General features: G+C 40.9%; 2 protein-coding genes across 10 annotated transcripts in view; both read left to right on the top strand.

The window, feature by feature from the left end:
- LOC136376626 (protocadherin alpha-4) overlaps positions 1-14,207 on the top strand; it is a 282,610-nt gene that overhangs the window by 115,177 nt on the left and 153,226 nt on the right. The window lies entirely within an intron of this gene.
- On the top strand, positions 3,384-10,276 carry LOC136376030 (protocadherin alpha-12-like). Its single transcript, XM_066341788.1, is given in 9 exon segments — positions 3,384-3,407; positions 3,499-3,729; positions 3,731-4,064; positions 4,067-4,186; positions 4,189-4,730; positions 4,732-5,226; positions 9,060-9,127; positions 9,174-9,952; positions 10,050-10,276. Coding segments are annotated over 9 exon segments (2,820 nt in total).

Genomic DNA, 14,207 nt, shown 5'->3' on the forward strand with positions numbered 1-14,207 from the left:
TCGAGTGTGCTGATCTCAAATCTGACATTAGTTTTTCTCTGTAAGCTACAGTTTTTTTGCAATTCAAGATTTTAGATTTTCATCTTATTGTAAAATTTTCAACATTTAGTTTAACATAATGAAGTAGAATGTCTTCTTGGGCATCATCTTTGTGAAAATATAATAATTTATATAATGCAGTAAATACACTAATATACTAAAAGATATGATTGCATCAGAATTTGTCTACAATTTCAAAATAGAACATATTAAAATACTTATTTTAATTATAAAATTTGCGCAAAACTTATTTAAATTCTATTCAGGCAAAAATTTGTGTTTGTAGCTCTTGTGTTTGTGTACCTGTTGAGGACAATCTCATTTGATGCTCCAGCAGTAGTCTGCTCATCACTAACAGCTGCAAGATTTTCAGGAAACTTATCAAGGTGGCTGTTCAGGAAGTGAATCTTAATGCTCATGTTACATCCAATGTCGCGGAAAGCCAACAGCATCCTTTGAACCAGAAGTTCATAATTTTCTGCTTTTTTTTTTTGGCAAGGCAGTTCTTTGTAACTGCCACAAAAGACTGCCATGCTACTTTCTTCTCCTTATTCATCTTCCTGGCAAATTCTTCGTCACATATGAGGGATCGAATTTGAGGTCCATCGAATACATCTGCTTTTATCTTCTCGAAAGATAAGGCAGGAAAAGCAGAAATAATATGTTGAAAGCATTCACTCTCTATTCAAAGCCTGAACAAACTGCTTCATTAAGCCAAGTTTGATGTGAAGTGAGGGAAAAATGATTCTGTCTAGGTTAACTACAGGTTCATTAACAATATTTTGCATCCCTACTTCCAGAGCTTCTCGTTTTGGCCACCCCTTCTATGTCCAGTGTTTCTCCTGAGCTCAGCTGTCCCACAAACACAGAAAGCAAGGATACTTCATGAAATCTCTCTGTTGTCCTAGCAAGAAATTTATCATTTTAAGATCCACACAAATGATCCAGTTATGCTCCTCATAATTCAGAAAGTCAAGGACAATTTTTATGTCATTCTTACTAAGTCATTCAATTCAGGTTGGCTAAAGTGCTGAGGAGTTAATGACTCCTTGGCATCAGAAGAAGACCCTTCAGATTCTACAACCATTTCCTCATGCATCTTATCAAAATACACTTGATTACCATGTTCACTTTCTTCATCCTTAGAAGAAATAAAACCATTGAAAACTGGAACCGGGGGTGTCTCAGAGTGTAGGATAGGTTGTATTGCTGAAGGAATATTAGGATATTCGATCATATGCCATTTTTTCTTGAAGATGCCCTTTGTATGGATCAGACAGAAATAACAGTCACTGCTGTGGTCCTGAGGTTCACACCAAACCATGAGAATACCAAAAGGCATTCCTTTGCGTTTTCCTTTTGTCCAGTCACGAAGCATTTCTCACAATTACGACACACAATATGAGGAGCCCAATTCTTGTCTTGATCACCAAGGGGAACTTGAAAATAGGCAATATATGCATGTGTGACAAATGATGAAATACTGTGCCTTTGACGTTGAAGTGTGTAACAGCCACATATATAACAGAAGGTGTCAGGACTATTCTTACATTTACACCTATTCAAAGAAGCCATGATTCAATCTTAAAACAAAATAAGAGGGTGTTTTTATCAGATAATATTTTTTTACATTTAAAAAGAACTACAATTATGTAAAAGTGATGTTTGTAAAACATTAATTGCCTTGTGGTTATGTTCAATCCAAGAGTCGTTGCCCTTTAACTCCAATTTAAAAACCAATGCATGCCATTAACTGTAACAAAAAGAAATTAAAATTGCATAAAAACTAGAGCATGAACCAAAAAACTGATTTCAGATTTGGAATCAGCAATGCAGAAATATGTAGAAACAGTTCTAAAACCTCATGCAATAGAAAATGAAAAAAAATTGTTCCCCAGTGTAATTTAATTATGTCTAATAGTGTGAGAACTACATAACTCACAACTTTTTCAGTAAAGTTCCTTAGCATTTATGGTACATCAACTATTTTTGAAAATGGAAGATAGAAAATGAAGAAGCTTGGGAGTAATATTAGATAATTTTATTGTCTGATAGCATCAAATTAAAAATTAATCAATGCTTTTGATTAACTAAGAGCCAGCTTTATAGTTAAATTAAACTATCTTATACTTGTAGAGTCATTTTTGGTTATTATTTTCTGGTTCTATAAAGATGTTATATCAGTTTCTTTTATTATTATTATATGTTGAAGAATGGTGACAAATTATTGACTTATAGATTTTTGACTTGAATTTTAGTGAGCTTTTGAAATCTATATTTACTTGTTCAAAACTCGCTAAAGGATCTTATTAGTTTTATTTTCCATTAAAGCTGGTTTTGAATTAATAAATTATAAACAGTCTTTACACTTTCTCTTTCATCATAGTCACTTACTTTTTTTTTGTAAAAAGCAAAAGATTTATACGATCTGAAGAGAAACCAGAGTATCTAATTATTTTTTTGAAGAGAGGCATATTTTGAGTAAATACTAAGTTCTCTGAAGGAAAAAATTTAGAGGAAACTAAAAGGTTATTATGAGGTTCATATTCTTTTGACTTTAGTCAATGAGCTTAGGTGCCAAAACATTTTATGAGCCTTTCACTATCACTTTCAAATATTGTGGAATTTGGAGGCATTGATTTAACATTTTACATGAAAACCTTTACACCTGCTAGAGGAAAACTTTCCAGAATCTGTACAATCCTCATCTTAACATGTTATGGAAATGAGAGCAATTGTTTAAAAAGTCATCACATCCTGGCATCAAGAAGTAAAAAATAATAATATCTTCCATATTTATGATGAATTCTAATATTCACCATATTTATGGATAAAATAATTTATATGAATAAATGAAATATTGTTTCTTTTTCTTTACTAATCAAAGGAATTCTTTACTTTCTCCTGAAATCCTAAAGTGAGGTGTTTCTGTGGGATACAAGTCATTACAAGTATAAATTGTAAAATATAGTGACAGGAGTGATGTATATTAATCTTTATTTTATTCTTCATGATTGCTAAACAGTAGCTTTTAACATATCTATGTCAATTATTATTTTATGATTGACTTTGAGGCAGAATATTTTAAAAACTGCAGAAAGATAGAAGCATTTGTTTGCTGTCACTAATATCATATGTTAAAATAGGCATTTACAAATGACCCATAAAAATATTCAAAAGTCAAAAACAATTTGAAGTGACCCAGGGAGTAGCTACCAAAAAGAACCTCAGGATCTTTCTTGTACATACACAATCAGTCACATGAGGTCGCTGTATGCTCAGAAGGTGAAAAGGGAAAATTATGTCTCTGAGTCTACATTCCAACCATTCATAGAATAGAATCCATGCCATATCATCCGGAATTCTGGGTAAAATTTACTAAATATACTTACGGCAAAGGGAGACTTCTCTTAAGGATTCCTGACAAGTGTCTTCTTAAAATTCACGTTCCTACCTCAGCGATCTCCTTATCTGCAGTGGTGTTTTACCTGGGGAGGAGGCCCAGGAACCCGGGGCCTGCTGCTCTCACTTCTGCTCCCAGCAGTCTGGAAGGCGGGGAGTGGCCAGGTCCACTACTTGGTCCTGGAGGAGACCAATCACGGCACCTTCGTGGGCCGCATCGGGCAGGACCTGGGACTGGAGCTGGCGGAGCTGGCGCCGCGCCTGTTCCGGGTGGCGTCCAAAGACCGCGAGAATGGCATCCAAAGATTTTCTGGAGGTAAATCTGCAGAGTGGCATTTTGTTTGTAAATTCTCGAATCTACTGCAAAGAGCTGTGAGGGCGGAGCGCTGAGTGCAGCATCCACCTGGAGATGATCGTGAAGAGGCCGCTGCAGGTTTTCCATGTGGAGGTGGAGGTGAAGGACATTAATGACAACCCCCCGGTATTCAGCGGAGAACAAAAGATACTTATTTTGGAATCAGCACCTCTGGACTCATATTTTCCTCTAGAGGGCGCTTCTGATGCGGATATCGGGGTAAACTCTATTCTGACTTACTGGTTAAGACTAAGTGAGTATTTTACTCTTAAAATAATCACGAAAAAGATAACAGTATATTGCCTGAACTGGTTGTTTGGAAGACCTTGGATAGATAGGAAACGCCAGAAATGAATATATTGCTGACCACCTTGGATGGCGGTAAACCCGAGGTTCTGTTTATATTCAAATAACCGTCCTGGATTTGAATGATAATGCTCCAGAGTCTGATGAGTCTGGCTATAAAGTACTGCTGTTTGAAAATGTCCCAAACGACAAGAGAGTCATTCAACTACACGCTTCTGATCTAGATGAAAGACTGAATAGAGAAATTTTCTATGGAATCAGAATGCTTTTGCCAGCGAGTGATAAAGGTTTATTTTCAATAAATTCAGAAACAGGTGAAATCAGAATTTCTGGGAAATTGAATTTTGAAGAGAATAATGAATATGAAATTCATGGTAACACCATTGATAAAGGGATTCCTTCCATGGCAGGTCATTGCACAGTCCTGATGGAAGTTCTAGACCTGAATGACAATATACCCAAGGTAATGGTCACTTCGCTGTCACTCCCAGTTTGAGAGGATACTCAAGTGGGCACCATCATTGCTTTGATCAGAATGTCTGACCCAGACTCTGGCACCAACGGGCAGGTGAACTGCTGGCTAACACCCTATGTCTCCTTCAAGCTGGTGTCTATTTTCAGGAACTACTTATTCACTGGTGCTGGACAGTGCCCTGGACCGCGAGAGCGTGTCCGAATATGCTGTAGTAGTGACCGCATGGGACGGAAGCTCGCCTTCGCTGTCAGCTATGGCCAGCGTGTCCGTGGAGGTGGTCGACGTGAACGACAACGCGCCAATGTTAGCACAGCCCGAGTACACGGTGTTCGTGAAGGAGAACAACCCGCCAGGCTGCCACATCTTCACGGTGTCCGCGCGGGACTTGGACGTGCAGGAGAACGCGCTGGTGTCCTACTCGCTGGTGGAGAGACGGGTGGGCGGGCATGCGCTGTTGAGCTACGTGTCGGTGCACGCGGACAGCCGCAAGTTGTATGCGCTGCATCCTCTGGACCACGAGGAGCTGGAGCTGCTGCAATTCCAGGTGCGCGCGCGTGAAACGGGCGTGCCGCCTCTGGGCAGCAACGTGACGCTGCAGGTGTTCTTATTAGAAGAGAATGACAACACGCCCGTGCTGCTGCCGCCTGGGGCAACAAAATTTTCTTATTTTATTTAATACTGACCCAGACTCTGGCACCAACGGGCAGAGTGTTCCAGGGAAGCCCACGCTGGTGTGCTCCAGCGCGGTGGGGAGCTGGTGGTACTCGAAGGAGAGGCGGCAGAGGGTGTGCTCTGGGGAGGGAGCCCGCCCAAAACTGACCTCATGGCCTTCAGTCCCAGCCTTCCACAATCAACTTATTTTGTCCCCTATTATTTGCAGAACATGTGCTAAGTGTTTAATTGCATGATCTCACTCAATTATCAAATCAGCCCTATGGTGCAGGTAGAATATTTATCATTATCACTTAGTTGATAAGAAACATGAAGATTTAGCCACATAGATAGTTAGAAGTAGCTCAAACCCAGTTTTGGGGATCCCAAACCCATTATGGCATATTACTGCTCTGAGACTACTAAGTGAATTTAACATGTTGTAACTTTCTTCCACAAAAATATCCAGAGACTTCTCTTTGACCAGAGTAAAATAAAGCCTTAAATGTGTCAGCCCAGTAGTGAAGGCATTCAGCTTTCCTGCCTTTGCCTACTACTCTTTCACATATCTTCAGGCCACAGAATGTAGCATATATTCAATCAATACTTTTAAAATGAATATATGGTATTGAAATAAAATGCCTGGATTATACCCTCCATTGCAGAAGTTCAGGGGGGCTCCAGAGATCAGGCAATGTTTTATTGAAGAGTATTTGAAGGATAGCTAATATTTCGACAGGAAGGTGTTACAGATGGAGAGATAAGAATGAAGAAAATAAAGTTGCCCTAGTGAATGTGGACTTGAAGAACCAGAGTAAGGGAGATTCTGAAAGAAAGAAAGCTAATAAAGAATCTTTTATTCTATTTTAGGTATCAAGTAATGAATATTTAAATTATGACAATCAAACTGGATTGAGAGAAACACATGGAAGTAGAAGCAGCCAGATAATGCTTGATTCAATACAATAATAAGAAAATACAAAAACAGATAACACTTTTTCAATTTGGTCACCTGGGAGGATAAGATTGCCTTAACCAAGATGCAGAATATAGTCTGTGTGTGTTTCTGAAGCCAGGGAATAGAGAGGGACATATAAAAAAATATTACTCTTAAGGTTCTAGGAGAATACATTGTGATTGGAGATATGGATCTGGAACTCAGGGGAGATTAGAGATGTAGATTTGTGAGTGATTTCCTTAAGGAAAAAATATATGCAAAAATAAAATAAAATAAAATCACCAAAGAGAGATGAAAAAATGAAAAACAATCCATCCAAGTAAAAAATTTAGGTGGTAGGTATGTTCCTGGGGCTGTTGTAACAAATTACAAAAACTGGGTGGCTTAAGACAACAAAAACTTATTTTCTCACAGTTTTGGGGGCCAGGGATACTAAATCAAAGTGTTGTCAGGGCTTTACCCACTCTGGAGCTCCAAGGAAGAATCTGTTGTCTCTTACAGCTACTGATGGTTGTCAGAGTTTCTTGGCTTATGGCCACACCAATCCATTCTCTGCCCTTGTGGTCACAGTGCCTCCTCTTCTTCTCTGTCACATGTTTGTTTGTTTGTTTTTGTAAAATAAGGAAATACATAATTGCACTTTAAGGCCCACCTGTATAATCTAGGATAAGTGCCTCCTCTCAAGCCCCTTAATTTAATCACTATTTTTGCTAAATAAAGTAATATTCATAGGTTCCAGAATGTGGACATATCTGTTTGAGGGCCACCACTCAACCTACTATAGTAGGCTTAAAATCATAAGATGGTTGACAACTGAAATAAAACTCAAAGTGCAATATAACAAGTCAATGTTAGCCACTAGAGGTTAAAAGGGATAAAAAGAACAGACTTTTTATCCAGAAAGATATATATTATTAATTAATATATGTATTTTAAAGACATTTGAGTGTTTTTGTAGTGTGAGGGAAAAGAGCAGGTAAAGTAGAAGATACTAAGGATGAGACAGGCAGAAAAAGAATGAAGATGAAGATGAAAAATATGAAGGAGAATAGAACAGAGAATGATTTTAAAAGAGTGTAGTGTTGGCCTTAAAAGTGGGGACCATTTTTCTTTATAGGGAATGAAAATAGAGACTCTAAAGAAAATATTGATATAGGAAGAGAGCAATTGAGCTCATATTAATGACTTATCTCTTTGGATTAATCATCTGAAAACCAGTTGGTGGGAATGAGATTGGCAATTTAATACAAGAGGGAAAAGAATATTGAAGAATTTCTGTAGGGTTGAGGGAATAGTTAATTATGCATTCACCTGAGGTCCCTATTTAGGTAAAAGTGAGCAAACCTATAGAAAATAGTCATCATGGCTAAGTGATTATCTTTTACTGTGAAGCTTAATAGCAGGAGTGGAGAAAATGGATAGTTAAACAGTTTGTTTAAAGCTAAAGAAAATGTTAGCGGTGTAATAGTGTAAGTAGGAAGGGCATGTTTTAAATGATTGACTATGGAGTCTAGGTTAGGTGGAAAAGTAAATGAGACAAGGTAAGGCTTGATAAACAAGAACAATTAGAAAGAATCAAGAGAGTATTCCCATTATAATAGGAAAGCAATATTAATAAAAGTAATGGATCAGAAAAGGAAGATGAAGATAAGAGAATACAAAATACTTTACTCATATTTCCAGAGTGAAGCAAAGACAGAGAAACGAACCCAACTATTTCCTGCAGAGTTGTGCACAGAATAGGCAAGACAATTATTGGAGCTCTTTTATATCTTTCATAGTGCTATTTTGTTTGGAACTTTGGGGCCTAATAAAAGTAGTAATAGAAGTAGATAAAAGTAAGATTCCCTTCCTCTCTTCATTTTGTTAACATGGGTAAGCTTGTTGTTTCTTGGAAAATCAGTCAATTAAAACAATAGGTTTCCCCCCATGATGATATAAGAAGGGGAATGAAAGAGGTAAGTTTAACATATGGAGAGTTATTTAAATTATTGATAGTAATTTAAATTCCATCAAATACAAAGTTCTTGGCATGTTTTATACAGAGAGAACCCAGAACATTAAAGCATTGGTATATCTAAATTGGTCTAAATTATTGTGTTTATGCAGATGCACATTCACATATGAACTCCTACACACATTCAAATACAAATATCTTATCCACATTTCACAGACATATATGGGGGAATTTATAAACCCATTACATTTATTTAAAATCTAGTTTATCACTTACCATTATATTCCATGTTCAGCCATTTTATTATGTGATTGATTATGTTTCCATTCAGAGTCAATGGCTGTTGTGTGAGCAGGTCTCAAAAACTATTACAGGAAAAGGATTTTCCTACCAAAACCCACAAAGTTTCACAGAAGAAGAGACTGATTTCCAAAAATGAATGTAGGGTATTCCCCCTCTTAAAATTCTGCATGGAAGTTTTACACAATGGAAAAAATATATTTTTGGAAAAAAGGAATTCATCAACCAATTTTCAACTAACAGCCAATGCTGGAAACAATACAGTGATTTACTGTTTCTGGAAAGAAGAACATTTAATCCTCAATTAAGTATCTGCAGTAAAATATGGAATAAAAGAGAAAAAACCCCTACATAAATGGAAAATATGAAGACGGAATCATTTTACACTTACACATTCATGCTCATGGTATTGCTCTTCACTGAGAACGTTTCCCAGAATAAAGTGCCTCCGCTTCTTCCTGCAGAAAATTTGGCATATAGTAAAACCTCTAGCGAATCCTCACACAATAGAAGGTCGTAAAATTGGATATTGAGACTCTGTGAGGTAAGGTATTTTATATACTGTAGATATCTCTGAAGCCTTTTGAGGGTACCATGCTGTTTTCCTGTCGAGAAGGCTCAGGAGCCCGACGTCTGCTGCTCTCGCTTTTGTTCCTTTCGTCCTGGGAGACAGGGAGCGGCCAGGTCCACTACTAGGTCCCTGAGGAGGCCAAACATGGCACCTTCATAGGGCACATCACGCAGGACCTGGGGCTGGAGCTGGTGGAGCTGGTGCCGCGCCAGTTCTGAATGGCGTCCAAAGACCGCAGGGACCTTCTGGAGGTAAATCTGCAGAATGGCATTTTTTTGTGAATTCTCGGATCGACCGCGAGGAGCTGTGCGGGCAGACCGCGGAGTACAGCATCCACCTGGAAGTGATCGTGGAGAGGCCGCTGCAGGTTTTCCATGTGGAGGTGGAGGTGAAGGACATTAACGACAATCCACCCATGTTCCCAGAAAACACGAAAAAAATAATCATTGCAGAATCTAAACCTCTGGAAACTCGGTTTCCACTAGATGGCGCATCTGATGCAGATATTGGAGTCAACTCGGCTTTGCCCTATCGAATAGATCCCAACGATTATTTCGCGTTGGACACACAAGACAATCTTGGACAAGCGTCTTCGTTAACACTTGTGTTGAAAAAATCATTGGACAGAGAGGAAATTCAGGGACATAGATTATTATTGACAGCCAACGATAGAGGTAAACCTGAGCTGACAGGCACAGTTCAACTGCTGATCACAATTCTGGATGTGAATGACAACGCCCCAGAATTTGACAAATTCATTTACAAGGTGAGAGTTTTAGAGAACGCATTTAATGGAGCATTAGTATTAAAGCTAAATGCCACAGATCCTGATGATAGTATAAACGGAGACATAATTTACTCATTTAGAAGGCCTGTATCGCCTGCAGTGTTAAGTGCATTTATTATAAATCCCAACAGTGGAGAAATTAGGACAAAAGGTAAACTGGATTTTGAAGAAAAAATTTTTTATGAAATATCTGTGGAAGCAACCGACAGGGGGGAATATTCCAATGGCGGGTCATTGAACCATTTTAGTGGAAATACTAGACATAAATGATAATGTCCCAGAAGTTACAATCACTTCTCTGTCACCTCCTGTGCGAGAGGATGCTCAGGTCTGCACCGTGATTGCCTTGATCAGCGTGTCTGACCGTGACTCTGGCATTAACGGGCAGGTGACCTGCTCACTAACACCTCATGTCCCCTTCAAACTGGTGTCCACCTTCAAGAATTACTATTCACTGTGCTGGACAGTGCCTTAGACCATGAGAGCATGCCCGAATATGCTGTAGTAGTGACTGTGCGGGACAGAGGCTCGCCTTCGCTGTCAGCCACCACCAGTTTGTCCGTGGAGGTGGCCAACGTGAACGACAATGTGCTGGCGTTTGCGCAGCCCGAGTACATAGTGTTCGTGAAGGAGAACAACCCACCCGGATGCCACATCTTCACAGTGTCCGCGCAGGACTTGGACACGCAGGAGAACGCGCTGGTGTCCTACTCGCTGGTGGAGTGGCGGGTGGGCGAGCGTGCGCTGTCGAGCTACGTGTCTGTGCATGCGGACAGTGGCAAGGTGTACGCGCTGCAGCCTCTGGACCACGAGGAGCTGGAGCTGCTGCAGTTCCAGGTGAGCGCGCGTGACACGGGCGTGCCGCCTCTGGGCAGCAACGTGACGCTGCAGGTGTTTATGCTGGATGAGAATGACAATGCGCCAGAGCTGTTGCCACCAGAAGAGAGAGGTGTGGACGGCGTGGTGAACCAGCTGGTGGTGCGGTCTGTGGACTCAGGCCACGTTGTGGCGAAGGTGCGCCCAGTTGATGCGGACTCTGGCTACAACGCGTGGCTGTCTTATGAGCTACAGCTGATGGTGGGTGGTACTCGCAGCCCATTCCGCGTGGGACTGTACACTGGCGAGATCAGCATGACATGCGCCCTGGATGAGGTGGACAAGCCGCGCCACCGCCTGCTGGTTCTGGTGAAGGACCACGGAGAACTGGCGCTGATGGCCACTGCCACCATGCTGCTGTTGCTGATGGACAGCAGCCAGGCTCTGAAGGCCTCGTCGCGCATGTTGATTGGGGCCAGGGGCCCAGAGGTGGCGCTAGTGGATGTGAACGTGTATCTGATCATTGCTATCGGTGTCTGGCCTGTTGGTACTCACGCTGCTGCTGTACATGGTGCTGCGGTGCTCAGCGCTGCCCCCCGAGAGCGCATGCGTGCTGGGGAAGCCCACACTGGTGTGTTCCAGCGCGGTGGGGAGCTGGTCGTACTCAAAGGAGAAGCGGCAGAGGGTGTGCTCTGGAGAGAGGCCTCCGAAGACAGACCTCATCGCCTTTAGCCCCAGTCTTCCTCCTTGTATGATTTCCAGAGGAAACAGGTGAAGGAGAAGCAGATTCAGAACGTTTAAAAGGGAGATGACATCAGAGTAATGGCGCGGTAGGAAGCGATACCTATAAATCTCCCCCCAAACTCAACAAGATCCTCAACCAGAAACAAAAAAAACCTATCCTTGGAGCCTCCAGATGTTTCACAATACACCCGAAGGTATGGTCGAGTGAAAAATTGGCTAAATATATAATCAAACCCTGAAGGAAATAGGGAGTAAGAAATGCTCCGCCTTCCTCACTAACCTAAATAAGGCTGCTTTCACTGGGAACTGAGAATATAGAAACTACGGCAGGCAAAGGGGGTGAATAGATCCAGGCCATGGCAAAAATGGCCGAACCAGGCTGTGGCACAGAGATCCAAGCCGAGGAAAAACTGTGCCTGTGGCAACCCAGGCAATACAAGCTAACACTCGCACCAAACCCAGACAAAGAAAGACAAGTGTGGCAGCCATTTTCCCTGATCTCCTGGTCGATGCACACAGATAGTGGGTGAGAGATTCCTTCAAAATCCCCAGGAGTGGGTGCCCGTGTTACCCCACAGAGAAGCAGAGTCAGAGGCCTTTGTGTGGGCCGAAAGTGGAATCTCTGGGGGCTGCCCCATTGCCCTGAAAAAGCCGTGCACGGGGAGGGAGCGAGAGCCAATTCCAATGCTGGAACTTTTCTGTGCAGGCGGGGGTTTCTCTCAGAGGGTGAGGCGGCTGGCCTGATACCCTGGTCTGTGCGTATGGAGAGTGGGCAAGAGATTCCTCCGAGTACCTCAGGAGTGGGAGCCCATGTTATCCCACAGAGGGGCAGAGTTAGAGGCCTCTGTGTGGGCCCAAAGCAGAATCTCCAGGCCACCCCAGCACCCTGAAAAAGTCACGCACAGGGAGGGAGCGAGAGCCAATTCCAATGCTGGAACTTTTCCGTGTGGGCGGGGGTTTCACTCAGAGTGTGAGACTGCTGGCCTGATATCCTGGTTTGCGCACAGATAGTGAGCATGAGTTTCCTCCAAGCACCCTGGGAGTGGGTGCCCGCCCGTGTTAACAGACAGAGTGGCAGAGCCAGAGGTCTTTGAGTGGGTGGAAGCCCCGCCTGATTATGCTAGCAGCTCTGACTGACTGAGCCTTACCCAGAGCCCTGTGCTGAGTGGGAATAGAGTGGGGAGTTGCCAGCTCTTTGAGCCTCTTACTATCCAGGCAAAGGCAGCAGAAACCCCATAGCTGGATTATCAGGCTACTAATTGAGGAAGGAAAGACTAGGAGAGAGGCTCCGGGAACATGGACTTTCTCACTGTCGGAGCCTATAAATGCTAATGAGCCTCGACTGCCAACAAGACTGAAGCACAATACATGACATCGCCATAGAGACTTATCAACTGCAAACCTCTACTTGAACGTGCCAAAGGGAAAGAATCCGGGGTACAGAGTCACCGACCAGGAAGAGGGAGAGAAAAGAAAAAGCAGGAATAAATCTCAAAATCAAGAATAATCCACAGACTTTATAACCTATCCCATTTTATTATATTTGTCTGTTTGTTCCTCTTCTCTTCATTCTTGATTTTTTCCCCCTCCAATTTGGTCATTTAACTCTCAGCCAGTCTTACTCTCTCCTCTTCTTGAACTACACTACCCATAAGTGTTACATCTCCCATTATCTTTTCTTTCCTCTTCCTTTCTCTTTATGAGGGTTGCACTCCAAAACCCTTAACTCTCTCTTTCTCTCTCTCCTCTTTTTTCTTCTTTTAGTGGTTCCCTCTTTTTCTCTCTTTTTTTTATCCCTCTATATTAGTTTCTTCCTTTCTCCTTTATGTCTCCTCTCATTCAAACCTCAATAATGAACAAATTATCTTATCTGGGACTCAAACTTATGTTTGTGGCATTTTGGGGGTTTTTTACTTCACCTTTTTAACACACTAGCAGTGCTCCCACCCCTGGCTCTCCATTTTATCTAGTTCTTGTACCACTAAATACAATAGTAATTTTTTAATTTGTCCCCCCATTTTCCTGTTTCCCTCTTATTCCTCTCATAATAACTCTTAGTCAACCAACACCTAAAAGCAAATCATTTTATTCTTGACCCAAATTTTTTCCTTATTTGCTTTTTGTGGGTCCATACCCCCCTTTTTTTTCTTTTTTTCTTTCTTTCTTTCTTTTTTTTTTTTTGCCCCTTTATTACTTCTTTCCAATTCAGGCCCTCCATTACAGGCATTGTTTGTTCTATTTAGTACAATATAATTCACAGTTCACCAAAAGATTTTCTCAAGAGAGAGGGGAGAGGAGAGGAGAGGAAAAAGGAGGGGGGGGGAATAATTTCCTTTTTTAATTTTTATTTTATTTTATATTTCTTTATTTAATTATTAATTTTTTAAAAAAAACAACTCTTTGAATTTTATTTTTTTAACTTTTTATTCTTTATAAATCTAATTAATACTATCAACAAAACCACCCTCAGATGCCATTAAAGAAGAGAAAATCGAATACCATGGATACAAAAGAAAGAGAGGTAACACAGATAGATGAGGAAAAAATCTATGGAGAAAAAATTTAATATATTGGAAACCTTGGAGTTGAATGGCAGAGAATTTAAAATAGAAATCCTAAAAATACTCAGAGATATACAAGAAAACACAGAAAGGCAATTTAGGGAGCTCAGAAAACAACAAAGAATATATTACCAAGGAAATTGAAACTATAAAAACAAATCAAACAGAGATGAAAAACTCAATTCACGAGCTGAAAAACAAGGTAACAAGCTTAGCTAATAGAACAGGCCAGATAGAAGGTAAAATTAGTAAAATAGAAGACAAGCAACTTGAGGCACAACAGAG

This window comes from Saccopteryx leptura, chromosome 6 (assembly GCF_036850995.1).
Source record: "Saccopteryx leptura isolate mSacLep1 chromosome 6, mSacLep1_pri_phased_curated, whole genome shotgun sequence".
NCBI lineage: Eukaryota > Metazoa > Chordata > Mammalia > Chiroptera > Emballonuridae > Saccopteryx > Saccopteryx leptura.